The sequence below is a fragment of the Grus americana genome, chromosome 24 (genome assembly GCF_028858705.1).
Source record: "Grus americana isolate bGruAme1 chromosome 24, bGruAme1.mat, whole genome shotgun sequence".
Taxonomy (NCBI): Eukaryota; Metazoa; Chordata; class Aves; order Gruiformes; family Gruidae; genus Grus; species Grus americana.
Genome location: NC_072875.1, coordinates 5,044,844 through 5,072,233, shown reverse-complemented (window position 1 = coordinate 5,072,233; position 27,390 = coordinate 5,044,844). Strand labels below are relative to the sequence as shown.

The 27,390-nt window shown below is 42.6% G+C and overlaps 1 protein-coding gene across 8 annotated transcripts in view; it reads left to right on the top strand.

Moving 5' to 3' along the window:
* Positions 1-27,390, top strand: part of APLP2 (amyloid beta precursor like protein 2) — a 48,033-nt gene that overhangs the window by 9,510 nt on the left and 11,133 nt on the right. For 4 of the 8 annotated variants that reach the window (XM_054803192.1, XM_054803194.1, XM_054803195.1 and 1 more), the window contains exons 2-10: positions 13,822-13,995; positions 15,209-15,338; positions 18,759-18,871; positions 20,411-20,586; positions 21,123-21,340; positions 23,037-23,204; positions 25,287-25,402; positions 25,773-25,847; positions 27,039-27,197. In XM_054803192.1, the coding sequence (XP_054659167.1) occupies positions 13,822-13,995; positions 15,209-15,338; positions 18,759-18,871; positions 20,411-20,586; positions 21,123-21,340; positions 23,037-23,204; positions 25,287-25,402; positions 25,773-25,847; positions 27,039-27,197 (1,329 nt within the window). The remainder of the gene's footprint in view (positions 1-13,821; positions 13,996-15,208; positions 15,339-18,758; positions 18,872-20,410; positions 20,587-21,122; positions 21,341-23,036; positions 23,205-25,286; positions 25,403-25,772; positions 25,848-27,038; positions 27,198-27,390) is intronic. The other 4 variants (XM_054803196.1, XM_054803199.1, XM_054803200.1 and 1 more) reach the window with 1 other exon arrangement.

Sequence of the window (27,390 nt, the reverse complement as noted above, 5' to 3'; positions counted from 1 at the left end):
TCAATTATATTGAGCGAGCTTTTGCAACTTGCTTCACATGGGAGTTGGCGTGATGAGCAGAATACTTTTCAAAGTATAACCAAATGGGAGATTTTCCACAGGGCATCTATAGAATGTTAATTCCCTCTTTGATTGCAGGGCACTGACTAGAATGCATCATTGTAGTCCTTTTGTAATAGATGCTGATGTATTTCAAGAGCATTACTGTTCTGAAATGGCCAGTGTCATACTTTTTAGTTGTGTGTATGCAACAGCTAAGCAGGTTGCTCCAGAGAAGATGATTATGAAGATACCCACAAAACTTTGGGCTGCAAGCTTCATCTATAGTGTAGAAGAGAAGAGGTGAGGAGCACTGCTTTCTAAGACTCTAAATGGCCTTTGGCTTCAGGCAGAAGCAGAGATGACTTCATTTGCTTTGCTGTCCTTGGTTTCAATTTGGCTTTTTCTGTCACTGTCTTTAAAGATTTTTTGCAAAAAGTTAAATCATTACTCCCCATTATGTAAGTGGCTGATAGCTTTACTCATACTGTTCTGTTATTTTATTTAATAGTCTGTAATTATTAAATTTATTTTGATCATATAACTGAGGGTATAACAAGCATTTAGCTACAGCTGGCAGCAAAGTTATCTAAGATGGGCTTAATGTGCACAGCTGTTTATAGCTAAACTTTCAGCAGCTATTCCCCTGATGTTGACTTTGAGATGCATTGCCACTTACATAGTTATTAATTTTTTTTTTAATAGAATGCTACTGACCTGCCTGTAAGCTGCTTCTCATGCCGTAACAGGGGGCTGGTAGATTTTTACTGTTCATAGCAGCTAGCTTAAATACTCCAGATCAAGTACAGCAGTTATTTTTGTTTTGTAATATTTGCCTTGGAATGACTTCTTCTGTGCTTGGAATATCTCTTCAAATACATCTCTGAGCAGCATCCATCTAACAATATGGATCTACATCACATCTAGGATGATGTTCTTCAGTGATGAAGAGGATTAAAATAGTCACGAAGCTGCAAAATACACCACATGTCATGTGACGTGGAAAATAACGATACAGACAGAGTGAACATGCTAGAGTGGTACAATCTGTTGGAATGCATCAGGATGTGAACATCGTTAACTCAAGCCAAATTTCAAATGCTCCTATTGCAGAAAGGTGAAGCTGGGGCCGAGTTTGCATATGGAAACACTCAGACTATTGTTGTCTGTGCACACGCTTTCTTGCTTTCTTATCTCCTGTGTACGAATGGATAGTGGTCCCCTCTGCAACACCTTGGTTCCCTAGTGAAACTTAAAATCGTGTGCTTAGCAGCATTTGTTAGGATAATTCCTGTAGTGGTGAGAACTGACTTTGGGCACGAGTAGTGGCCCCAAAGCAGAGAACTGTGCTGCTTATTCCTGCCTGTCTGGGCTAATAGTCGGATCCCTTCTATTGATAGGTGTAACTGGAAAATACAGACAACCTCCGATGGAATTGTGCAACTGGATAGTTAGTCCTCTTGTCTTTGCTGTCCAGGCTTTAGAATTGCTACACAGCCTCGATACACAGGAATTCATTTTGTGCCAGTTACCTAACCTGTCTTCCTCCTGAAACTGGTGTTACAATTCTCAGTGCAATATTCTTGGAGTCTTCTAAATGTTCCTAGCCTCATAACACAAATTTGTCTAGTACTGGTATCGCTGCTCTCTAGGCTAGCTGGGGATTATGCAGGGAGAGGCAGCCTCAAAGATAATTGAGACATAGTCTGTTAAGGAGCTCGTTTGGGCTCTCAATGTTTTGTTGGGGATTTGGGGGGGGTTTATTATTAAGATGTCCAAAACAAGGCTATGAGAATGAGATATGTTTCTAGCTGTCTCATGCTGTTGCATCATCAAGCTATAATTTCAAAATGGCTTTTTCAGGTGCTGTTCTGTTATGATGTGACACATCATATTCCATAGGGCTAATCCACAACAGTGATTTGCCAGGGTCTGGCAAGGTTAATATTTGCAGCTGAGATGCATACACAGCCATGTTTCTGAATTAAAGACACCTTAGTGGGCCAGTCAACTAGTGAAAACAAACCCACTGCTCCCCAGGGTTAGAACTTTATGCAAAATTTTCATCCTTTGACTTTGAGAAAGCGCTATTGAAACTACTCAGCCTATGGCTAGGAAAATGGTGAGTAGCACAAAGCATCAATGCGCAAATCAATCTACCCTTGACCGCTGTCATGATGATGGGATTTACATGTTGAGTCAGCATTTCCATTGCTGTCCGTATCTGCTTGCAGGGTCAAGGAAAGTAAAACTTGTTTGTGATGGCTGACCCATTTATTTCTTCCTTACTCGAGTGTGTTGGACAAGAGCATCTGAGCCGGCAAGAAAGCTTCTTTGAGAAAAAGTGAATAGTCCCCCTCTTCTCCTGTCTCATAGCTTTTTCCAAACAGGAAAATAAAGAATTGTTTGGAATCCTTGTGTTCAAAATAATACATGCTGAAGTTTTTCTTTTAGTATCCTCCAGCTGGAGGACCAGTAGTCTTTAGGGGGGAAAAAAAAATGCAAAAAAACCCCAAAACCACCCAAAACCAAAACCCATAGTTTTGCTGCTAAGATGGACAGCCTGGACAGAGGGCTTAAAAAAAAAAGAAAAAAAGAAAAAAAATAAAATAGTACCTTTCAGAGACCTTGAAGAGGCATTTCTGTTGAGGTGATGGAGGTTCTCGGTGTGTACTGCCTCTTCAAGGCATGACTGTTCTGCCTGCTCTTTTTTCAAAGAGCAATTTCCCCCACTGTTGCAGAACAGGCAGGTTTTGCTTCCACATTAGTAATAAAGCTTTCGGCTCATGACGGTTTTGTGCTTCGAAGCCCTTGCTCAAGTGTCACATTTCTTAAAACTCATCAAAGAACTGACCATCAGGCGTATGCAGCTGCAGTATATAACTTCTTCCACCAATCTAATGTTCAATTGTAGTTCCACTAAGTAGACAGAAAAGGAGAAAGCACTGCTTTCTATCCCCTACCTTGAATATTTCCAGAAAATGCTTAAGGAAACCTCAAGGAAATAGGTATCGGTGTACACAGAGTTCATTCTTCCCACTGAAACTAGAAGAAATTGCTAAAGAGTTGAAATGTCATTTTATCAAAGATAAAAATCACTTCTCCTGCTTTGCTTTATTTCCATGCAATGCTACACAATCTGACACAGCTCAATAGACTGAAGAGCTATAAAATTCGGCATGTGAAAATCAAGTGTGTTTGTACAACATACAGAGTTAAATGTTATGCACTGGTGGCCCTGAAATATTTGAGGTTCTTGGCTAGCTTCTAGTTTTACTTTCTGGATGGGCAAAATCAGTAAAGGGGATCTCAACCTAGCCAGGTTTGGTCTGTGCTATAAATTACTGCTTAATTTTCTAATAGCATTAAGCAGTGATTCTAAGTAGAGATCTGGTGCTTCTCTTAAAGGAACTGTTTAATACATCCATTAGAGTTTCAGTATGCTAGCTTAGTTATGGTATGATGCTGTGACTATTAAACCCCAGCTGATAAAGTAATGCTTCAGAACCAAATGCTACTAAATTAGTCAGGATTGCTTTTAAAGAATAAAAAAATTGAAATCCATTAAGCTATTACTGAGGTCCCTCACTTTCCATGACCCTGCTGCAGACAAAACTTTTGGGGTACTTCAAAAGGCATTCTGTCATTTGACCTCTCTCTTGTGTCAGATTGCTAAATCTAGGTGTTTGAGCTCCAGGGGATAGATAGAAGTCCACCTCTTATTCTCTGCTTTGGAAGAAGGAGGGAAGTTGTGAGATTTGAGGCTAAATTCTGCTAATAGTACCAGGATCCTTCTGAGAGATGTTTGGCTGTTGGATGAGAAGCTTAAAAAAAAAACAACAAAGGCTTTTGCCATCTGACTTTTGGAAGTAATAAGCGTTGCTCTGAGCCATCTTGCTGCACTTCAGCCTCTTTGCTACTTTAGTAAGCAAGTTCTTGTCGTTCTTTATCCTGCTCTTGTTTGCTTGCTCGCTCACCTCCAGGTTGCCAACATTACTGGAAGGAAACTGGCAGCATTTCTTCAGTTTGATTGCTGTTTACTGGGATCAAAAATAGCTGCAGCCAGGAAAATGAAAGAGCTTTTTTCTTTTGGTGAGAATTTGAGATGGTTTTGCTAAGTTAATTCTCTTCCATTTATTTTTTTAGCCATAAAAGTAGGAACTTTTCCTAACGAGCAGCTAACTGAAAACTAAACTTTCTTGGGGCAATGTTCACGTTGAAGTTTTCTGTTTAAGGAAAAAAAATCATTTACTGTAGTTGAATAAACTTAGAATATCAGTATGGGAATCTTTAAACATCAAATACAAAGATTATTTTTTTTAAAGCACTGATTTCTGCGCCCCCAGACATTAAAGATTCTGAAAAGATTTTGTTTTGTATGCGAGCAGTGATGGAAGGTGCTGCCTGAAGATGCTCAGTAACAAGCCATAAGCAGTTCTCAGAATAAATAACAGGAGGAGGTGTGTGGGAAGGTGCGTGGGGAGATGTTTTTGGTTTAAAATCCCAATTTGCATTATTTCCTAAATATACTTAATGAGAGCTAGAGTTAAGTTACCCGTTCTCGATAATATCTACTAAGTGCTGACTATTTTCATAGACCTGTAATTTATAGAAATAACCCGTACTTTTGACAGAACTGTAAAAGTTTTAAGTATAAACATATCCTCAGTTTGGACGTTGAAAACAGCAAGGCCTTTCCGTAATTTTTGTGGTAACGTGTTAATTTTGGTCTGGTTGAGCATATACTTGGCAAAGCTCTGGGAGCAGCAGCAAAGATGAAAGCAGCCCTGTATTTTAGCTATGCGTTTCATACTTTCAAAAGGTGGTCATTAGCATGCTTTGGAAAGCCAGGACATTAAAACCTCCTGGTTTCCTCTTCCAGATTTGAAGTTTCATCTGGACTGTTTGGAAGGCGGAATTAGCAATTAATTTGTTGGATTTTGTGGGGTTTTTTCCATAAGATTGTGAATTTGGGGGTGGAAAGCAATCAGCGTGACCCGCAGAGCTTCAGCGCAGTTAGAGCAATGCCCGTTGAATTATTCCTGTGTGCTATAGGGAAGCTGCTGTGTAGCCTAATTGTAGGACATTAAGATACCAAATGAGTATTTTATCATGTTCCAAAACAATTGCAGTCTGTGCCCATAAGTAACCAATCTGAACAACATCTATAAAGGGAGGGAAACTTGAGCTCACGAAGGCTTGAAACCAAAACCAAACTGCATTGCAAACTGCATTCCCACTTGTTATCTTTTCCTTTATCTTGCATTTTTTTCCAGGTATTTTTCCTTGCCACTTCAAATTCTCGATGCTCTGTTAAAATATGCCCTTCAATTGCCTGCTTGCTTTGTGTTAGATCCAAACATAACCTGTGCTGCCTTTTTATCTCGAGTCATTCGAGTGGTTAGATGCATGGTTAGACAGAGTAACCGCAGGTTCCTACAGTGGTCTCTCCATTGCAGGCTTTTTTGTGAAGCTCCCAGTGAGCTTCACAAAAACTCTAAAGCAAACGTTTATGCTGTTTTGGGGAAGGCTTTTTGCTTGGTTTGGTCCCGTGTGTCGTTGTGTCCATCCCCCCCTCCGTCCGTGTGTCCCCCCCCCCGTCCCCCCCCCCCCCCCCCGAATGCTAAATCACTTTAAATCAATAGTAAAGGTTGGGGTTTTTGCTTGCCTGATACTAATTAAATATTCTCTTGTTCTCCTTTCTATCAGTTTTGTCCACTAGGAAAGCTAGTGGACAAGTTGTGTGTGTATATGGCTTGTGATGAGTTTTAGTCCAGCAGTTATTTTTGCTTTGAACAAATTGTTTTGAAGTGATGAAAGATTTTGTAAATGTACTTTCTTGTGTATTATGGAATCTCTGTATCCTGGTAACCACAGTGATTATATTCACGAACTCTTATGTAGCTAAAGTGCCTTAAGATGGAAAGGACTTGTTATCAAACTGTGTGGAGAAGTTATTTACCAAGTAGCATGTCTCAGTACTCCTCCATAAGAGTGCTGTTGTCAGTGAAGCCTTTATGCTAGGAACAGTGTTGGTTCATATTAACAGTCAGCTCAGTAATGAAAGTTAGATCTGAAAGGAGAGTTGACTGTTTTTCCTCAGCGGAATGAAACACTATTAAGTCATAGCCACTTCTCCTGCATTGTGTTGCGGATCTCCCTTCCGATTGTCCAGGAAGGCAAAATTGCCCTGTGGCCATTTTCTTCAGTAGATTATTTAGTGTACACGAAAACATTAACTTGCACTGAAGTTTTCACTTGCTGGCTAGCTAACAAGACATCTTGAGTCTCTGTGGTTGAGATGCCCAAATAATTCATGTGGGAAAGCAGTAATTAGTCTTGCTGTGCAAGACAGAATGATGACACAGATTGGAGCGCTGAGGGGTTGAGGATTAAACCAGGCTGAGCCCATTGATGGGTGACCTTAAGCAAGTCACTTGACTTTGTGCCTTAGTTTAGCCCAGTATTATATAGGTCTAGCGTCCGTGTGCTGTAATGTGACTTAGAATCGCTCCATGAAAAAAGGGACTTTAATAGCCCCGTTGCTGTGTTTTCCTGAAAAGGGGAAGTGGCTGTAAGTACAGCCTACTACTTCACATGAAAATTGTTCCTGATGTCCTTGTGACAAATGGAAGGCAGCCTGACTGATTAAGCATATTTGGACCTCCCTGTGCACTGTGTAAGGCTTATTAATGGCACAATAGTACTGCCTACCTCTTCTCTTGCCCTTGTATTCTTAGGGTGGCTTTTGTGGTAAGCTGTTCCAGTCCCAGCCATTACACACAAGCTTTAGTTTTGAAAGCTTGAGGCCTATCAATCTGTTTTAAAGGACACGGTTCTGGCTACAGTAACATTTGTTCAGGGAATATTCCAACTGAGTTGTTCTGAACTTTGTGTCTCTGGGGGTAGAAAAGAGGATGCCAAAGGCAACCATGTTACACAAACAACTTCAGGAAGCCAAGACTACGCCGGATCGTGGCTTTACTGAATTTTATCGCTGCTCCCTGAGACTAGCTACGCACCAGTACTGCCTGCAGTGTTGCGTTCCCTATCTGAACGTGGCAGTTCCTGAATGTGAGTGTCTGACAGGCAGATTATCTATTCAATGACTCATGTAGACTCAGTTTATGGAACATGATAAACTAGAGGAGCAGGGGGAAGTAATCTGCTACCTCATTAGTACAAATTCCAAGGGCAAAAAGGCTCCCCTTGTGTCAAAGGTACCAAAATCTCCCCTTTTCTCTGTAGAAAGGCAGAGGAAGGTGCAAGAGCAGTAAGGAATGCTTCAGGCTTTGGCGATGTTTTGCTCTTTGTGCCGCTGCAGTTGCTGTCGGCATGTCTGAAAGTACATAGCTTGTTGTCACTTGAACTTCCGAGTGTTCAAGGCTGCATGTTAGCTGTGAACACCAGCGATCTAAATATAAACTGCACCCAAGCTAGCACTGCAGCTCCTGCATTGGTTTCCAGTTTTCTGCTGGTGCAGAATCCTCTACCACAAAAGTCAATAAAGGACGAGCAGATGAGAACTCCACCCCTTCCAGCAAGTTAAAGTAAGCCAAAGACCGCTTTACTGAGATTTCTGCCATTTAAATTCAAAAGCAAACACAGGCTGGTATTATCAGCTCACACCAGATCTGCCTGCAGACAATAATTCTTCCTGTCTTGGACCCCTGCCCATGTGCATTATTGTAATTATCAGCAATTTAAAAAAAAATAAAGCAATAAAGCTAGGATGAGCTGCTAGTCTGTAGATTTACTGCCTGCTGTGTCAGGCTTTCATTAGCCTTCCTGGGTTCAAGCCACCTATCTGCTGAATAAAAGCAGGAAGAGAAGCTAAGGAAAACAAAGCGTGAAACACAATTTGAAGCACGAATTGAAAGCTCTGCTCATGTTTACAAGTTATAAAATCCCAAAACCAGGGGAATTCTGAGTATTCTGTTCAGAAGTTCTTGTGCATAAAGTCCCTCTGCCAACTTCTCTCGCTTTTTAATTGACGTGTTGGTTTCCTGAATGCTGGCTTGCCATAACCGTTAATTCACAGGTGAGACTCAGGCAATGAACATTAGGTTTAAGGACTGCGCGGCGTGGCAAGACCTGGGAAGGCTCAGCTCTACAATTCCAACCCAGCTGTTCTCCTTCCAAAAGCTTCAGCTTAACGCTTCACATCAGATGTCAGTGGTAGAGTTTGTGTCTGTGACATCTCTTCTTGATTTTTTTTTTTAATTTTATTTTGCCAAGGGCTGCCCTGTCCTTATGGAAGGAGGAATGCCCATGAATTTCAGCTGTGTAGACAGCAGTAACGTGGGGTGTGCAGCTGGGCTTCAAAGCAGTCAAGTCAGTAAGGCTTATAAGGTAGCAAGACTCATTTTTGTATCAAAGGAACTGTTAATTCCTTGGTGGTCTTGGAAGAGTTCAATCTATACGTTCGGTATCCATGGATATTACACTGACATAGGAAGAGCTGCAGTGCTGACACCGCTATCTTGCACTCTGGATAGAACAGGAAATGTATTTCTTTATTTTTAAAATAGAGAATTTATTTTTCTTCCCTTAGTGTTGGTTTGTTTGGGGTTTTTTCTCCTTTAATTAAGTAAAGTGTAGTTTCTCTGGGTAAGGACTGTGCTGAACAACATGTTCTGAAGTCCCTCAGGTTGCAGTTCCGCTGCATTCTGATTTAATAAGCAGTATTACTTTCGAGGGGCTTCGCTTAATTAAAAACAAACAGCACAAGCAATCTTTCAAAGTACTGGCTGGCATTTTTTGTCAGTGTAGCAGCAAATAGTTGTGGCATACTTGTAACTCTTCTGAGCAGGAAATCTGATCCGACCTGCAGACAATTCTGCAAAAGGCTGTGCATTTTCTTTTGAGGCAGTGAATGCCCTCAGCAGCTATTAATCTCTGTTCTCTGGCCACCAAGTCAATGCAATTCACAATTAGAGCTTTTTTCAGCAGCTTATAAATTCTAGAGGCTGGAGTTTCGGTTTTAAAGCAACTTAATCTTCCATGGTTTTATCCGGCTGGGGCTGCTCATGTATCGCTATAGAGGAAGCCTGATGGAAAGCATAAGCGGTATGAGTTTTACTAGCAGGCTCTCAATATTTCTCCAGCCTTGCAGCCCTTCTGCCCTGTAACCAGGGGCCAGCATCTCGTCACGCTTGTGCAACAGGCAGCACGCATGCCCAGTAGCTGACAAGTTTGCATCAAACACGTTAGCTGAGAGACTGAGGTATTTGTATAATGCGTATTCCTATATTTTCTTAAGCAATATATGATGTGCACAGCTCTTTAGGATAAATGAAGAGGGAATCTAAGATTTCCTGGTAGGCTCCCGTCCACTCTGGTTTTGCTGGACTAAAGACTCATATTCTGGGTAATCTGATGAGGTGGGCAAGGTTACTGTAATGTTTGACCTCACAGAAAATTTAGAATGTAGTTAAATTTGACATTTTGCAGATATTTTTGTGCCGTAAGGGAAAGCTCTCAGGAGCTCATTTCTGTGAAATATAATGAAGAACAACTCTTCACAAAAGAGAAAGTCCAAACACCCTTCTATCCTGAAGTCCCTAGCAGCATGCCAGAAGGCTTTCCTGAATAGCATTTGATGGGGAACTGAATAGACAGCATGCTCAATAAGCTCTGTCGTGATGAGGTCTAACAGATCCTGGAGATACAAGGCAAGGAAAATGAGTGTGGTTTTCATTTTTTGAACCAGAACTGCACTGTATTGCATACATTTCAGGGGTAGATGTCAGATAATCCTTAGTTTACATAAGCTGATGGATTTCCTACACGTTGTTGTACCCAACATTGAGGTAGAGGAACACTAGAGAGCAGAAATGACTTATTCACAAAAAACCCTCCCTAAAGAATGTTGTTGTACTGTGCCCATAATCTCTCTAGCCTTGCATCCCTCCTTTGAGATGGTAGATGCTTGCAGGAAAAAAAGGCATGACCCTTTTTTTAGAGTGTCGAGCCCAGGCCTCTGGATTGGTAAAGCTCACCGATCAAACCCCCACTGTCACAAGTTGAAGAGGCTAGTAGTAAATAAAAGGCTGGATACTTGGGTGGAGACACTTCCATCAGAGAAGAAGAAGATTTAGAGGTTTGAATTCCAGTGTTTCAGGACTGTAAATCAGACGCTGCGTGACAGGGTGAGGAATTTAACTGACATTAACTGGCCAGAGATTTATGTGTTTATGGAATCAAATACTTCTTTGGTCTTGGAAAGCAGACTGGATTACAGAATTATACCAAAAGGCAGAGAGGAATTTATCATGAAACATCTTGTAAATGCAAGTGCCAGTGAGGAAAGTAATAGTTTATGTAACAGTCTTTTCCCAAATAACATTCTTCCTGCTCTTATCTTATGGATATCTGTTAATAGGATAATAGCTACTAAAATAATGTTCGCCGAGGACGTACACAACTGGATGACCTCTCTTCCATTATGTGTAGGTTGCCCTTCCCGAGCTGTCGGTCTGCTTATTTAAGAGATTGAATAGTTGCTCCCCAGCACTAAAAGAGGTGGCTGCTTCCATTTATGGCTGGGAAATTCCCAAAGAAAAACGTGCTCTTGGTTTGTTCATCCCTCTGCTATGTGGAATGGGTGAATTCTCTGAAGTACTGAAGAGCTTAACTAAGGACATGGCTTTATCCCAAGCTTCGTGCTGGCTTACATGTTTCCCGACCCTCTTGTTGCAAAACTATGCTTGACTGGAGACTAGCTAACCTCAGGCATCATCAGCCTGAGTGATCCGCTTTTATGTTTTGGTACACCCAAGGCAATTGTGGGGGGCAACAGAAACTTGACTTTTTCTCCAAAAACTGTTGTAGGTGACTTAAGTGGCAGTGTTAAAGGTGTGGCCTCTGCTGTTACAGATGAAATTTGCTGTGCTGTATTCTCTCATTACAGGTAGATTACATGAGATAAAAATGCTAAATGAAATAACCAATGTGTTTGGCGGCTGGAGTGGATTGTCGGTGGTGAAACATTGAAGCCCATTCCTCAAAAATCTTATCTTGCAGGTCATGGGGTTAAAGATTCAACTTGTGTATCTCAAAGTTCATTAGCTTTGCAATTGAAGAAAAGATTTCTTCCATTTGATTAAAAGTGATGAAATCAAGCAAGTAATTAGTCTCGTTTGTTCAGCTGTGAATTGGGGCTTAGCATGTTCTGGTAGCTACGGCAACAGCACTCGACTGATATGCAAACTATTTGAGCAATCCACGGAGGAGGAATGATACCTTTGCCACAGTGCTGAGGTGTCAGGCCGGAGAGACGGCAAAAATAAACAGGAGCTCGCATCAGTATGTAAATAGGGGGTGGTCATGACTTCAGGAGGTTGGTATGTGTTTGAACAGGAGTTTTGCTCGTGCAGGAGCTGTTACGAATGGATTACTGATGGATGTTTCTGCCTCTCCGGAGGGAGCCTGCACCTCTCCTGCTTATGCAGTTACCTTATTTTGCCGCATACTTGTTAAGTTTGCTTTGAAGAAAACAGACTTCAAGCATAGGCGGTGCTAATGATCTCCAAACGGTTCACAACACGTACATTTTATTCTCTTTTGATGCACTGTATTCTTCTTACCAGGGTTAATGCTTGCTGCATATGTGATCTTGCATTTCTTTTTGTTCTTTTCAGAGTTGAGCCTGAATCTTGGATGTAGTTGTAGAGTTGTCATAAAACAAAATTGTGTTGTGGATTGTTTCCTTTAACATGTCAAGACTTGTGCTCTCTGGAAAGTGGTTGTTGGTACTAAAGTGGTGTTTGTTTGGAGAGAGATAAAAAGGCCCAGCCCTCTTACAAAGTTGATGTGTGCATGTTTATAGAATTGTGGAGAATCATTCCACATTTTCCTTTTTCTTCTGAAACAATACAGTGGGGACGAAGGCAGTGCAAGAGCCTAGGTTTTGCTGAGTGGTGTCAGTCAGCACTTGTTAGAAGCACATGTGTATTAAATGGTTTGATTTCTAAAAGAATGAAGTTACTGCTCCCCACTACCAAGCCTCAGTGTCCTCCTATACCTGAAGTACATAACCGTCTTCTCTCCGTTAGGACAGAGAGTACAACAAATAAAAACTGTACTAAACTTGAAAGTATGTATGAACTTGGAAGCATTTTGTTTCTGGGACACCGATGCTGGTATCTCTCATATATATTTCAGTATTTCATTACTTTGTGATCTGTGCCAAAACTTGCTCTTGTGAGCAGCACTTGGGTGAAAGGGTTAGAGTAAATAGAAGCCACTTGTATAAGACTGTTTCTCTTAAGTGATGTGCAGCTCAATAATTTTTCTGAAGTTAAGACGTGAATTTATGCTTTTGTGTCTCAAGTTGGGCTTATCCCCAATCACTAGCCATGTGTTCAGCACTAAACAATCCCGCACTCTCCAAGTGTTGAAATGTCTTATCTGCAGGCAGTGATTTTGTGTGTAAATGGGGAGGGGGAGAAACGAGTTAATTATAATGGAGTTAATTTTTTCCTAATATCCAGTGACCTGGAGCTGCGCACAAGGGTTGTCCAGTTGAATTCTTCTCTGTGCTCCTTTATTTGCTTTAAGCATACGCGTATTGATACAAGCTGATGGGGATCTGCAGGCAACAGGGAATGAATAGTGCTCACAGTCATGTAGGCATTTTTGAGTGCATGAGAAGTTAAATACGAAGGCAGGACTGGTGGCCTAGGGTAGTGCTGCCTGCCAGGAAAACAGAAGCTATGGGGCAGTGGTGCCCTGAAGCCTCTGTCTAGTGCTCTTTCTAATTTGCTGTGCCTGAAGTAGTTGAGGTGGATTTCATTCCCTTAAACACCTTCAAGAGCTTTCGATTTAGGAGTTCATCTGGTTTTTGCCTCATACCTCTTCTTTTTTCTTCTTTTTTTTTTTTTTTTTTTTTTACAACAGCTAGTAGTTACGTAGGGAGAGGATGCTCAGCTCCCGGCATCCATTCAGTCTTTTCAGAAAAAACCCAACTCTGCAATTTAATTTAATCCCCTTTTTCTTCTTTTGGTCAGCCAGTGAGATTTTAGAAAGGGAATCTGACCTTGTTTTCATTGATCAGTCTGCAGTTTGACCCGAATGTGGGTCTGGGTTGTCGGGTTTTTGTCTGCTGGTGCAGGCTGGGAAGTGCACAGAATACGCATCAGAAGCCGGGCAGTACAAATACCAATAGGAGTGCACCGAATGAGAGACAACGGGCTTTAAGGAGTTGGTTGCAACAGCTATGTTTTTCTGATTCAGGAGAAGCAATCTTTACTTTGTATGTTTGGGCAAGAAGCTTAGGTGTTTCTATCGCAAATGTTTTAAGATTTTTGGAGAAACACATGGCTTCAAACTCTGAGCAGGCTTCATGCAGTTGGAAGTAGTTATTTTAGTAGTAGTAGCAATACCCGCTTTGTGTGTAACGTTGCAGCAGTGTTTCTTCCAAAAGTTACTAGTATTAGTTATTTATCTTCAAATATTGGTTTAAGTTTTTCAGACGTCTCTTTTAGCCTTTGTGGGTCCAACCTTTAAGCGTGAATTACGCTTGGCTTTGTTTTTTGGTAAGCTGCTGTTGCAATAATAAAATCAGAGTTTGGAAAATCAAATGCCTTGCTGGTGAAAACTTGGTGTGGACTCTCCAGCTTTAAGGAATATGGTTACGAAGTGAGTTTGCAAGACTCCACTGATATCTGGATTAAGCAGGAGCTCTCTGAGAAGGTGCCAGAGGGTTTCTGGTTCTTTGAGTTGTTCTGCTTTGGATCAGGTAAAGCAATCAACGTATTTTGGTTTTGTTTGTCTTCACAGGCGCTGGCAGCCAATGCTGGGACAGGGTTTGCGGTGGCAGAGCCTCAGATTGCCATGTTCTGTGGGAAGCTAAATATGCATGTGAATATCCAGACTGGGAAATGGGAACCCGACACTTCGGGGACCAAGAGCTGCTTTGGAAGAAAGGAAGAGATTCTGCAGTACTGCCAGGAGGTGAGTTTTTCTGTGTGATCCTGAATCTTCACTGCTGCTAAGGAATTGGATTCCAATTTAGCTGGTCAGTAGCAAATTAACCCTGCAGGAGAATAACTTGGTTTGACTAGCTCAGTTCCCTGAACTGCCTTGCCGTGTTACTGCCCAGGAAGAGCAGGGAGGACACTGCAGTGGGATTTAGGAGTTACCTCTGATTTAGATCAGCTTACGCTGCCTTAGAAGGTCCTTGGTCTGTGAGTCAGAGAGGTTATCAGTCTTTGTCTTCGCAGGGGTTTCTCCACACGTTCTGCCTCTGAGCCAGTTAACCAGCATCTGCTCTGTGTCTGTGCAAAATGGAACCTGACACCTATTCTAATTAGAACGTCGCTGCCTTGTTCTCGTGATGTGTTCAGAGCAGAATATTAGAAAAATATTTTCATCAAAATGTTGATGATGTTTTTAGGCTGCTCGTGCTTTGTTGTAAAAAAAACGTAATCTCCTTTCAGTGTGCTCCAGATATACTGTAGCGTATTGGCCTTGATAAGTGCCTTTAATTGCTCCTCTGAGATGACAGGCATGTAAAATACCACAAGGACTGGTTTTTTAAAATGGGAAAGTGATAGAGCAGACCACGTCTGGACTGGAAAACATTTAAAACTGTTTTGCAAGGCCGATATAACTGGGGCTACACTTGGTTCATGTAGCGGAAGCCTAAATATAAGTTGGTGTCTGAACTTGAGAACTCGCCCAGGACCTAGGGATCATATTAATACAGCATAAAAGGAGCAGGCATGAGGAAACCTGAGGAGATAGGTGCATATTAGCTTGACAAGTGACGAGAAAGTCTGAAGATGTTACTAAACCCTGTTTGTTGGAGATTGCCCTCTTCTGCACCAGCCAGAATAGAACAGATAAATACTACTCCTCCACTGCCATGCAAAGCCAAACACCTGAGCTTAGTGCCAATGAAGGCTCTTGCCCCTGACCTGGCTTTCTCCTGCCACAAAGAAGTGATGACACCATTCCATTTCTCAAGCCCTGTGTGACAAACAGCTGGGGGCTTTTTTATGTCTTCAGCTGTTGTAAGCTTGATCCGGAGGAGAATGTGTGTCCGTGTGCAAATTTGAACTTAGTTTTGCGTAGAGAATCAGCCTCGCTACTTCTAGTTAGGAGCTGCTTGGCACGTTCTTTGTCCTCTCTGAAGAGAAACCTATCTCTGCGTCTTGTTGAACAGATGTATCCAGACCTTCAGATTACGAACGTGGTGGAAGCCAATCAACCTGTCAGCATCGACAGCTGGTGCAAGAGAGGGAAGAAACAGTGCAAGGACCACACTCATATTGTTGTGCCCTACAAGTGCCTGGGTGAGTGCGTGGTATGATGTGTTTGTGCGTTCTTGTGGGGGGAGCAACGAACTGCCTCCTTACAGAGAGAACAACTGGGTTTATAAGGCTTCTCTCATATCAGGTTGCCATTTCCATGTCCAGCTTCCACTTCAATGTTTTTATTTTCACAAGATGGAACTCTGCCTTTCTCAAACAGATCGACAGCTTGATAACAGCTGTGGTGGAATAATGGTGCCTGGCGTGAAAAAGAAATCCCCATTCTGTCTGCAACTGCCATAAAAACCTGAAGGCTATTGTATTTGAGTATCACAAAGACATTGGGATTTAATACTCTGATCCTAATTTTGTGAAGCTTTAATATTTTGTTGCCTTGGAGACTTAAATGCTCTGTGTGTTCAGGCTTCCTGCTTTGGTCTTGGCAAGAGATCTCTATTCTATTTCAATGACTATATTTAAACTTTGCTGTTTCAAAGAGGCCCTGCTTCTTGCAGCTGTATCCCACATCCCCACTTTGAACTGTGAAAGAATATGAGATAATCTCTGATGGATTTCAGGGTGCTTTCCAGAATCTATCCACCCACTTGAATCGAGCAACATGTTTAGCTTGCTTACCTTGCGGCTTTTGACCTGTCGGTTGTGTCTGACGCTGTGCTGCACTGCATGTGTTCTTAGTAGTAGGCTTAGTCTCAGCTGGCTGAATCTCTTTCCAGTTATCCACTGGAAAAGACTTGTTTTGCAAGAAGTCTTGTGCAGTCTCGGAGAGTCTGATTGCTGGGAGCATTCAGTGGGAACCAGTTTTCATAATTTGTATCCATATCTCAGGTTAGCATGTGGTTAGACACAAGAGAACACAAGCAAATCTGCAGGACTATATGTAATACCTTCTACTAGACAATCATAAAGCCCTTCATAAAAGATGAAATTTGACATGGACATATCCTGGGAGAAAGATGCTTGTCTTTATAGATGTGGAAATTCAGGTTTGAGAAGCAACCAAACCCAGCTGTTAGACTGAGAACTTCTAGTGGAAATAAGGATGAAAGCAGGATCCCTGGATTTATAAGGAGTCATCTCTTTTAGAAATAATCCTTCTCTGAGCCTATTCTCCGGCTGAAAAATAAGCTGATTTTAGTGACGCTGCCCTAAAATTTGATAAGCATTAAACTATCTGTTAAAGTTTTTAATTAGTGTCTTTCACAGTGTTCTTGACTTGCACAGCCCAGCCTGCAAGGCAGCTTTGGTTTTCAGATCTGAGTTGCAAGTCAGTAGTCCATCTGTGTATAAAATACCTTTTTGTTGGCTTTAGCAGTCCACACATTGCTTGTTGTAAATGGATGATGTGTTTCTCTGCGGTGCGTGTGACTTTTTGATTCTAGTCGAACCGTGGGTTTTTTGTTCCCATTCCTGCTTGTGTCTTCCTTGCTACATGAATGCGCAGACTGTCTTGAGGTAGGATCTTGCTGTCATACCATGTTTAACCTTCTGCTGCCTCCCCCTACCAGTGAAAGTTCTTTTGTATTTCAAAGGTGAAGCAAGGGGGAAGAGGAGAACCCATTAGCACTGTCACTGAACTGTAAAATAAAGGTAACAATAGGATGATGGGAGCAAGGCTGAGCCTGGTGAGGTGTGAAAAGACAAAGTGCTGACAGTTCTGGCTAAGCTGCTAGGTGGCATGGAAACACCTCTTATGCCTGCTCTGATCTGGAAAGGGTGAGGATTTTTCTTTTCTGACAGCAGTGGCCATAAATGAGGAAGGTATACAGTAATGCACAGCGTGGAAGGGATTTCCAGTTTCTAGGTGAACTCAGAGAACCCTTCCATGTGTAAAGGTGCTGGGATTCAGTGTTTTTCAAAATAGCCGTGTAATGGCTGCTGTTTCTTACTGATTATTGGGTTTGATCAGTTCGAGTCTTCTGCCTTCAGTCCCCAGAATCACAGTCTCTTGATTTTAAAGTATGGTCAGTTTTAGTTTTCTTATCAGAAACTTTTTTAACTAACCTCATGCGAGAGGGAAGGAGGAAGGATTATTAACTCTCAATTGTAACTGGCCTGTTTTGAGAGAAGAAAAAGGGGAAAATACCATTTCTCTGTTGTGCCTACTAGTTCAAAATTTAACCCATTTAAAAGGGATGATGAATGCTAGTTGATTTTGTTGTCTTGCAATTGTCATCAGATAATCTCTCCCTAAACTGGACCTGACTTGTGTCAGCGCTTAGGAGACATATCCATGAGCCTTTGGTATCAGTACTAAGGGTCTGCAAAAAAATTGGTTATGCAAAATATTAACATTTATTTTGAAAAGCTAATGTTGAAGATTGGTGGGACAAATAATTCTGCTCCCGGGAGACTCTGATAAAAGGCCTTTGACTTAAAAACCTTTTTTCCAGTTTTGACAAATGATTCCTAAAGCTGCCAGTCATGTGTGCAAGGTATGTTGCTTTGAAACACTTGAAGATCTTTTCCTGGTCTTCTCAGAGTATCTAGATATCTCCTTGTTTTAACATTGCTGGAAGTGGCATTTCAATCTGCAAGAAAGAAAAATCTCAACTTTCAGAAAATGTCACGTTTTGGATTCCAGTGACAGTGTGTGTTAGGACTTCTGGGCTAAGAACAGAAAGTTCTGATACTTACTTCACGTGTGTTGGTACCAAACTGAGTTGTGCTGGAAATTTAGGCTAAATAGTCCAACTAATACACAGTCTGTAGAGCAGATTGATTATCTCCCCTTCTCTCTCTCTCTCCCGCCTTCCTCAAAAGCAAAAGCCTGGTTTTAAGATTGTGCCAAAATTTCCTCATGCTGGTGAGGCAGTGGTTCTTTAAATGTTGGAACGCAGTGTATTTGCTGACTTTGGTTCTACTCTGGTTTTGGGGCTACATAATTTTTATTTTTCCAGCCCTCTGTGTTTTGGTAAGGACTGTCCTAGTCAGGGAATGTGCTGCAGTTGATCCTGAATTAAACCATCTGGAAACAAAACAAAACAAGACTTGCTCAGATACCCAGATACTGAAAACATAGATAACACTCATGGCATATAAAAAATTTTCCAGGCTGTTACAGCACCAGACAGCATGAACTAGCTTTGGTATGATGCAGCTCATTTAGAAATTAGTGATTAAGTAGTTTGAAAACTTCCGTATGCAGATGCAATCTTTTCAAAGATTTGCGTGAAATCTCTTCTGTTAATCTGGTCTGTTCCATGAAAACTATTTATTAACTTGCACTGTAAACTTTGCCTTCGGCTCAGCCTTAGGGTTCGCATAATGTTTTTACCTTGGAAACTCTGAGGCTCTGTTTTTCTGTAAATTTGCAGAGATAACTGATAATCTCCATTAAGAATATACCAAACCTTTAAGGCACTTTGGTAGAATTCTGATAGTGGCTTCGTTTTCTGTTGGAAGTTGGACATGTGTGAACTATGGACGTTTCTTGTTTTTCAGTGGGTGAGTTTGTAAGCGATGTCCTGCTGGTTCCAGAGAAATGCAGGTTCTTCCACAAGGAGCGGATGGATGTGTGTGAAAGCCATCAGCACTGGCACACTGTGGCAAAAGAGGTAATTGAACTGCACTGGCAGGAATATTTATTCTGGATCCGTCCACTCAGATGCTTGTAGTATTGGAGCATAACAGCATTTATCTCTGGGGTCTGTTATTCCCATGGTGTGGTCTGTGGACTGAGGCAGGGAGCAATAAAAAAAAAAAAATAATTTATAAGTACTCGAGTGACTTAAAAAACCCCTTGTAGCTAGCTGAGTTATTCTTCACTCATGAAAGGCTGTCCTAAGTAGCTTGCCTGAGGTCCTGCTTTAGGATGGAGCTAGGACTTGAAATCAGGTCTCAAGGATGTTACTTTAATGGTTCATCCTTCTTTCCAAGGTAGAGAGCTACAGTGGTCATAGGATTTTTCCTATTTTGCTTGCACATTTTGCATAAACGTATCTGCTGCTGCTGGGGATTTGGTTTGGAGTGCTTGCGTGGGGACAATCTGAGTTTCGTTGTGACTGATTAGTGGAGGTTTTACATAAGAGATGGATTATCTTCTCAGAATAAATCTAGCCCATGGGGTTTTTTTGTGGTTTGTTGTTTGTTTGGTTTTTTTTAATCTGACTAGCAAAAATGTTGCAAATTCTCTGCAGCCCATTTGAACTGGAGGTAATAAATAAAGATCATGACAAAATGTACATGTTTTCCATTTTGTAGAAACAGCAACACAATGATGAGTTGCGGTGGTGCCAGTAAAGATGAGGTTGAGGATGCACTGGTTAAACTTCCTATTTCTTTAAAATCCTGGGAGCAAAAACCCATTGAAATAAAGCTGTGCTAGAGGAATTGCCTTTTAATTGAGGATAAACTTGCTAACGTCTAGCAAATTTAAAAATCACTTGCTTTCAACGTAGCTGGAGAACTTTTCCAGAACTATTTGGCTCATTTTCCATCCGTGCTGTAACAAAGCAAAGCACAAAAAGGTTCTGATGAACATAATAAAGCCTTTCTTACTTCATTCTTTGCTGGGGCACCACAAAGCCGTGTATTTCCTTAGCTTAAGAGAAGTATATAGACATAATGTCTAATCACGGTTTGCATTTGGCTTTTTCTTGAATTATCTGATTGATTTTCATCTACAGCATGTTAAAATAATCTTGACACAAAGTCCATTTGAGCCATTATTCGCTTACTCCAATGTAAAGTTTAAAAGATAGAGTTTAATGAAATGACCAGCCCAGAAAAGCAAACAACAGTTCTGTTTCTTTCAAGTGCTCCCTTGAGTTGGCACAAAATGTCTAGTTGGTTTTCCTGAACTCAACCAGGCTGACAAATCAGCAGTTGTTAGGGGCTGGGAGGTGTTTGATGCGTGAACGCTGGGAAGCACTGCATGGCTCTGAATCTGCATCTTTTCTGGGCATTTTGCTTAAGCTACAAGTTTCAAATCCATTTTCCTTTGATGTTCAGACTTGGGTCGTATGTTACCATTGTCGTTTTGCTGTAAAATTTAGCCCATTGGTAGTGTTCTTGGGATCTGTGAGAGGCAAACCTTAGCTTTATCCAAAGCAAGAGGCCGATGCTAAACTGACATAAATGGGCTCCTCTTTCAGGCCTGTCTGACAGAAGGGATGATCCTGCACAGTTATGGCATGCTGCTGCCCTGCGGAGTAGACCAGTTTCATGGAACAGAATATGTATGTTGTCCTCAGACAAAGGTTGTGGATGAGGCTCTGTCCAAAGAGGAAGAGGATGAAGACGAGGATGAAGACTATGACCTTTATAAAAGGTAGGGTTCTTTCTGGCATAGATGTTAACAGCTCTGTACGTGAAGTTGCCATTCGTGAATATTTCACGCAGCGAGTCCCTTGTGGTGAGGATTGAGAGGAGAATTTCTGTGCTTTTGAATTCCCCAAAGGAGTGTCCTGAGCCTGAAAAAGCCTTGCAGAAGGAGAAATGACTTTGCAGTGCTCCTATTACTGGAGGAGCTAAACAGCCCCCTCCCTTCATCCTTAGACGGTCAAAAAGACTGATTGCTGAGTAGGTACCTCCCCCGATGGCAGACTCTCGCTTTCTGAAAAGAAGCTGATGAGAAAATGCAAGGAAACCCCACTAAGCCAGAGGCATGGAGAAGCTCTGCTTGCAATAGCAGGTGTGTCTGCAGTGAGGGAGGTCCCAATGCTGCGGTCGATGGGCTGATTTATTTTTCCCATTTCTTGTGTTTCTAGAACAGATGAAAAGAGAATCGTTATTGTGGTAGATCACAGGTTGGCTGCAAAGTGATTAGCTTTAACTTTACCCCCTAACTTAACTGTATCCCTTCAGTGAGTTCCCTACAGAGGCAGGTGTAGAAGACTTCACAGGAACAGCCGTGGAGGAAGACGAGGATGAAGAAGATGAAGCGGAAGAGGAGGAGGACGTGGTGGAAGACCGTGACTACTATTACGATAGCTACAAAGTTGACGATTACAATGAAGAGACCCCCACGGAGCCTAGCAACGACAAGGCTGTTTCCGAAAAAGAAGTTGGCAGCGATATGAAATGTAAGACACATTCTAGCCTACAGACCTCTTGCTTCCTTGAGAGTATTCTTGTTCGCTGTCAGTTGGTGATGGGTTTTTGATCAAGTCAATAAATGCCACTTGGAGGTTTTATTTGCCAGATAAGTTAGCAAACAGAGGAAGGCTGATGATGCTTATGTTTCAAGTGTTGAAATTAACTCTCTAGAGCATGGGCCATATGTTCCCAGATAAACAGTAGTTCTGCTGGCAGAAAGCCCAGCGTTTGGCATGTTGAACGAGCACCTCCATGAAGGTGCAGCGTTGAGTCAGAAAACCGTATCTGCATAGGCTAATTTTGGAAAACCTTAGAGGCATTTGGGGGTACACTAAGAATTTAAAAATCATAGTTTTGGGTGATTATCTTGGATTTGGTGTTTTATACCAGTTTACGAAAAGGAAGCTAAAAGTGGTGGGCCATACTCTGCAGAGGTGGTGTAAAGGTGCCAGCTGGCCGCTTAAGGGTGGGAAAGATCCTGGGTGCTGCCTTAATAGCCTTTGCATAAACCTTTCTCTTCCGTGGAAGAAAGTCAGCCAATGCAATTGGCCCACTTTTATTGTATGAGTAATATATACTTACTGCAGTAGTAATGTATACTGTACTTGCGGTAGCTTTTGTTAAGTGGTAGGTGCCATTACAGAGGGCATCTGCTGATTGTGTGGTGCCTCAGCGTTATACAACGTCCTATACTTTACGTGTAGAAGTGTCTGCAGAGGAAGGAGGAGGGGAGAGGGAATGAAATTCAATTAGCTACAGATCACTGAATCATTGCCAGCAGTTCTTGCATCTTTTTGGTAAAATGCCAGCATGCTGCAGATAATTTTACTTGCTGAAACAAGGCTTAGCTCATATATGTACAGGAGCGTTACAGATCTGCAGGTGTTGAAACAGAATTGGAACAATATGCGTGGGGCGTCTGTTTTGGGGGTATGCGGTCTTTTTTTCCCCAAAATACCGTGAACTTGTAGACCGTATCTGTTCTCTTGCCTCAAAATAACCCAGCTGCTTATATCGCCCGCTTATTGTGAAGCAGCCCACTTGCCATGGCTACCTGAAGTTTCAGTATTTAGTGTACAGATGTTTCAAAACTTAAAAACCTAGCACCTGAGATTGCCATGGTGATCGTGTTCCTTTTGTTTAGCCTGCCTTTTCACTTGCTCTTATACCTCACCTTTAAGATGTGAAGTGTCTATCCAGGCAGAGTGCAGCGGATCGGGACATCTTTGAATGCTCTAAGCAGCCCTAATGGGTTTTCTTTCCATCATGTTGGTTTTATACAGTGGGGCTGTACCACTGGGACACCCGAGGTATAACGCTGTGGCATCAGCAAAATAGATCCTTGCTGTTTCAGCCTCTAGCTAAGGAGAAATTGCTCTTGCAGATGAGAGGTCCATGTCGAGACAACTGCTCAGGTAGCCCGCTGCTGCACGTTCACTCCAAAGCACAGCGTGTAGGCGCTTCCCTGAGTAGCGCTGGCAAGCCTTGTGATGGATGCTTTTGCAATTTTAAAAATCCCCCCCTAAAACTGACAAAAGCCCTTTGGTCGGTGAAGTGGCAATGCTGAGGCGAGTGCCAGTGCCCCAGGAGAAGGTGCGAACTAGTGCCACCGCTGCTTTGTGTAAGTCGCTCGGCAAGGCCTGTGCTCCTCACTAGCTCATGTTCTAACCCGTCTCCACACAGCTGTCTGCTCCCAGGAGGCGATGACAGGGCCCTGCCGGGCTGTGATGCCTCGTTGGTACTTCGACCCTAACAAGAGAAAATGCATTCGCTTTATATATGGAGGCTGCGGAGGCAACAGGAACAATTTTGAGTCAGAGGAGTATTGTATGGCTGTGTGTAAAAAGATGAGTAAGTCTTGCCTCCCTCTGGCCCCTTTGCAGCTAGCCACTGTCTGTCTGGCGTTTGGTGTCTCCTCCTCCTTGCCTAGGTCAAGAGAGGATACGTGTGTAGCTCATCCTTTTGGTTCTGGTGTCTGCAGCAGTTCTGTCTGTCCTTTTGCAGCAGTCTCCTCTTGTCTCCGCTTCTCTAGGTCTTTAGGGTGAACTTTCCTGGGGAAAGTGGCTCTCGACGTATGCTGTCTGTGTTCACTGTTAGCTTGCGGCTTAGTTGCGAAGGGCTTGGTTGTCATCTTCCAGATCTATAGCAGGGACCGGGGGCTGTCTCTAACGTCTTGTGAAAACGCATAGCTTGCCTGTTTGCTGAACTGGCTTTTTTTTTTTTTCCAAATATATGGAAGGAAGCACTCACTTTCCCAGGTTGTGTTACCATGCATATGTTTGACCAGTTGGTCCTGAAAAGTAGGCTGCTACTCGCCATTCTCCTGGTAGTAGGCATTTTCTTGCTATTGTATTTTGGGAAAATATCGGAGAAGTAGTATAGAATTCAGATTTTCACTTTCAGCTCAGTTTGAAATATGAATAGTGACTCGATCCCTGCATTTTTGAGAGCTTGAGGTTTTTGGCACCAATTTCAACTGGCTTTTATGTCAGATGATAAAACTACCAAAAACATTTTAACCTCCTTATTAATCTTATTGTTGAACTCCAGCACTTCCACTTCAGCTACCATTAAAGCCTTTTGAAAGGCTTTTTGTGTTATCTGGGGCTTGGCAGTCTGAATATACAGCCATAATCCTGTTTACAAAATGGGCTTCATGCAAGTGCTTTAGATTGGGCTGATCTAACTGAAGTGGTGAAATAAAAGATGCAGATGTCAGGAGCTTTTTGTACAAAAGTTTGTCCTGTTACAGAGGGATTTGGGACGGGAAAGAGTTCTCTGTGTGCTAGCCTGGTTCAGAAATGCCAGGAGCAGGCCCAGAACGCAGTACTGATCTGGTGGTGTCCCTTGCACGCAACAGTAACGCCTGTGTTGTACGTTGCCATTATTTCATGCAGTAATTCTTTCCCCTTCTTCGGTCCTCCTTTCCTAGTTAGAGTAAAGGTTGGTGGACTCGGGTGCATGCTAAACTCTTACCCTGTATTCATGTTGAAGGGCAAGGTAAATTTTTTTTTTCTGAAGCATGCTCTCTTTCGATGAGGTGTTGGAGGTTTTTTCCACCCAAATTACTAAAACGGTTAAAAGGTTGCCTTGACTTGCCCTTCCTGCCCTCCCTCTGCTAAAGGGCAACAACGGAGTGCATCACGTTTGTTGTAGATCCTTTCAGAAAGGCCTCTGGGATGTGTAGTTTCTAAAACTGTAGCACAGAAACTTGGTTTGGCATTTCCTGAACTGCAGTACGTGGAGTACCGAGCCCCTGTTGTGGATTTTGCAGATGCTTGAAATTGTCAGGTCTGAAATTTTATTCCTCCCTGTGTCAGATTTGAAAGTTTTAAAGATACAAGCCGTCCAGTTTATTGGACAAGTCAGTGTGTCACACTGAGCCTCCGTCTGTTGCTGTCTTGTCTAATATCATTGCCTGTTAGTCCTGCATGGTGCATCTGGTAAGGGAAGGTAGGTTTGAAGTGCAAAATACCGGGTAGTGTTTTGTGCAGATTTATTGTCAAGCTCCGTAATCATATTAATGATGTCTGGAGCCAGCTTGTCAGCGAACAGCTAATGCACAAAAATGTCATTTCAACTATCCAAAGCCAATGTGAAAGGGAAGAGAAAACAAGTTCTTTATTCTGCAATCCAAGTCGTTCTGTTGCTGGAGCTGAATAATGCTCATCTCAGAACTAATGAGAAGACCGAACAGGTGCTGGTTGCCGCAGTGCATTGCTGTGTTTTTGGGATGATGTAACTAACTGATGTTGTGCAGTGAATTGGCAGCTTAAAGATACCAAAATGGACTCCTGGTAGGTGGCGGGTCAGTAAACTCAGCCTGCCAGGCTGTTAATTCTGCAGGCGTGGAGATTTCTCTCCCTACCTGTCCGTTGCAATCCAGGATCACCGTTTTCTGAACCTCCGCTTATCCTTACCCTCTCTTTGCAGTGCCGACTGATGATGTGGATGTCTACTTTGAAACCCCGGCTGACGACAATGAACATGCCCGCTTCCAGAAAGCGAAGGAGCAGCTGGAGGTCAGACACCACAACCGCATGGACCGGGTGAGTGTCTAGCTTTAGTCTCTTGTGCTGCGCTGCATAGTTGCTGCCTGTGTTTTTCTGGGCAAATTGATGGTGAACTGATTTCCTTTCCAGTCGCCAGCCTTCCGTGTGTTTCTTGCAATGTGACCACGCTGTGGCAGTTAGTTTTTTTGTTTCTTCAGAGTGGTGAGAGGGAGGGAGGAATCACTGGGGACACTTGCTTTGCTGCTCAGAGGGCTTAAGTGCTAGCTGTAAACCCCACAGCAGCTCTGTTGTTCCTTAAAAATCCTAGCCAGGCTGTACAAGGATCTGCTTGTGAAGGCAAATTATCTCACAAAGATCGCATGTAAATTTGTGTCTTGTTGATGCATTCTGTTCTTTCCTTGTCCAGGTGAAAAAGGAATGGGAGGAAGCGGAACACCAAGCCGTAAATCTCCCCAAGGCAGAAAGACAGACTCTCATTCAGGTAAGAGTCAAAGGACCTAGAGAGGAAAGTTACTGGTGCTTGGCCTTCGTCTTCTCCATAAACTAAATGAGAGATGCCAATATTCAAAGCCAAAAGACGTCCAAGGTTGGAAGAACAGCTTTCCTGTTCTGTCAACAGCTGCCTTTTAGAGGAGAAGCGATGCAATTGCATGCTTTGTGCTTAAAGCTGGAGATGATCCGATACTGTGCCAGGTTCTTTCCTAAGCCCAGTAGTATAGGAAGCTATCTCACCCCTCAAGCGTAGCGACAGCAGAGCCAAACTGTAACTGCAGATGGTTTTTTGCACTAACCAGTGGCCTCACAGCCCAGTTCAGATTGGCCCTGACTCTCTGGACACACGTTTCCTGTTCGGGCAGACTTAGTGAAAACCACTTAGACAGCAGATAAACCTGGTTTGCTGCCAAAATGCCAGTCTTCTGCCTGATGAGGAGAGTTCAGTTAGACTGTGAAGTTAATCAGGGGTATTCTCAGGACAGGATTGTTAGGGGCAGGCTCTTCTGGCAGTGACAACTATATGAAGTTCCCTCAAACCAATTTACAACCAAGTGACTAAGATTCTAAGCCCACTTTGCGTTTTATCCTGGAACAAAGTTTTCTTTCTACATTTTTTCAACGTAAGCCACTGTAAGTCCAAAAGAGTTTTCAGTCACCTCCGTTGCAAAAACACACTTAATGGACTTTTCTGGGTCATTCGGAGATGTGGGTTATGACCTTTCAAATAGAATATAGAGAGATTTGATCTGAAGGCATGCTGATGAAAAATCCCCTATGCAATACCTTTGTAAACTTTTTCAACTGCAGATTACTGGCTGCAGGGTGAAGGGATCTGTTCTGTTTCCATATTGCAGGGTTGAGAGAAAGAACTAATACTGTGTCAATCGTTCAGTACAGTCTGGATCTCTCAACTTCAACATGATCTTTACCTGCAAGGCCACGTGCCCTCTTCAGACCTTTGAAATGGGTTGTGAAGGGAGTTTGGAAGGCAAATTGTCACTATTGAATTTGCAAAGATGAAATCTGCATCAGCATCTGCCAGTCCCTTCTCTCCTGCTATAAATGCATAGGACATGCAGTGAGACAGGCTCCACTTGTTCTAAGGAGGTATACGAGAGACAGTAGGTGACCCTGGCGCACACATCGTGCTTCATACAGACTCCTTTCTTTGTTCCAGCACTTCCAGGCAATGGTTAAATCTCTGGAGAAAGAGGCAGCAAGTGAGAAGCAGCAGCTTGTGGAAACTCACCTGGCTCGTGTGGAAGCCATGTTGAATGATCGCCGTCGGATTGCTCTGGAGAACTACCTGGCTGCCCTGCAGGCTGACCCGCCGCGGGTGAGTTTCTTCGCAACAAATTTTGACAAAAGGGTAGGGTGGGAGGTCAGAATGGCTTGATGAGAAGCCTGCCTGTGACCTGCCGGGGCAGAAGCTGGGAACGGGTTCCCAGTGACGCTTTCTCCATCGTAGCGGTTTGTGCTGAAGACCTAGCAGTGGGTCTCCTAATTGACTCTCTCTCTCTCTCTCTCCT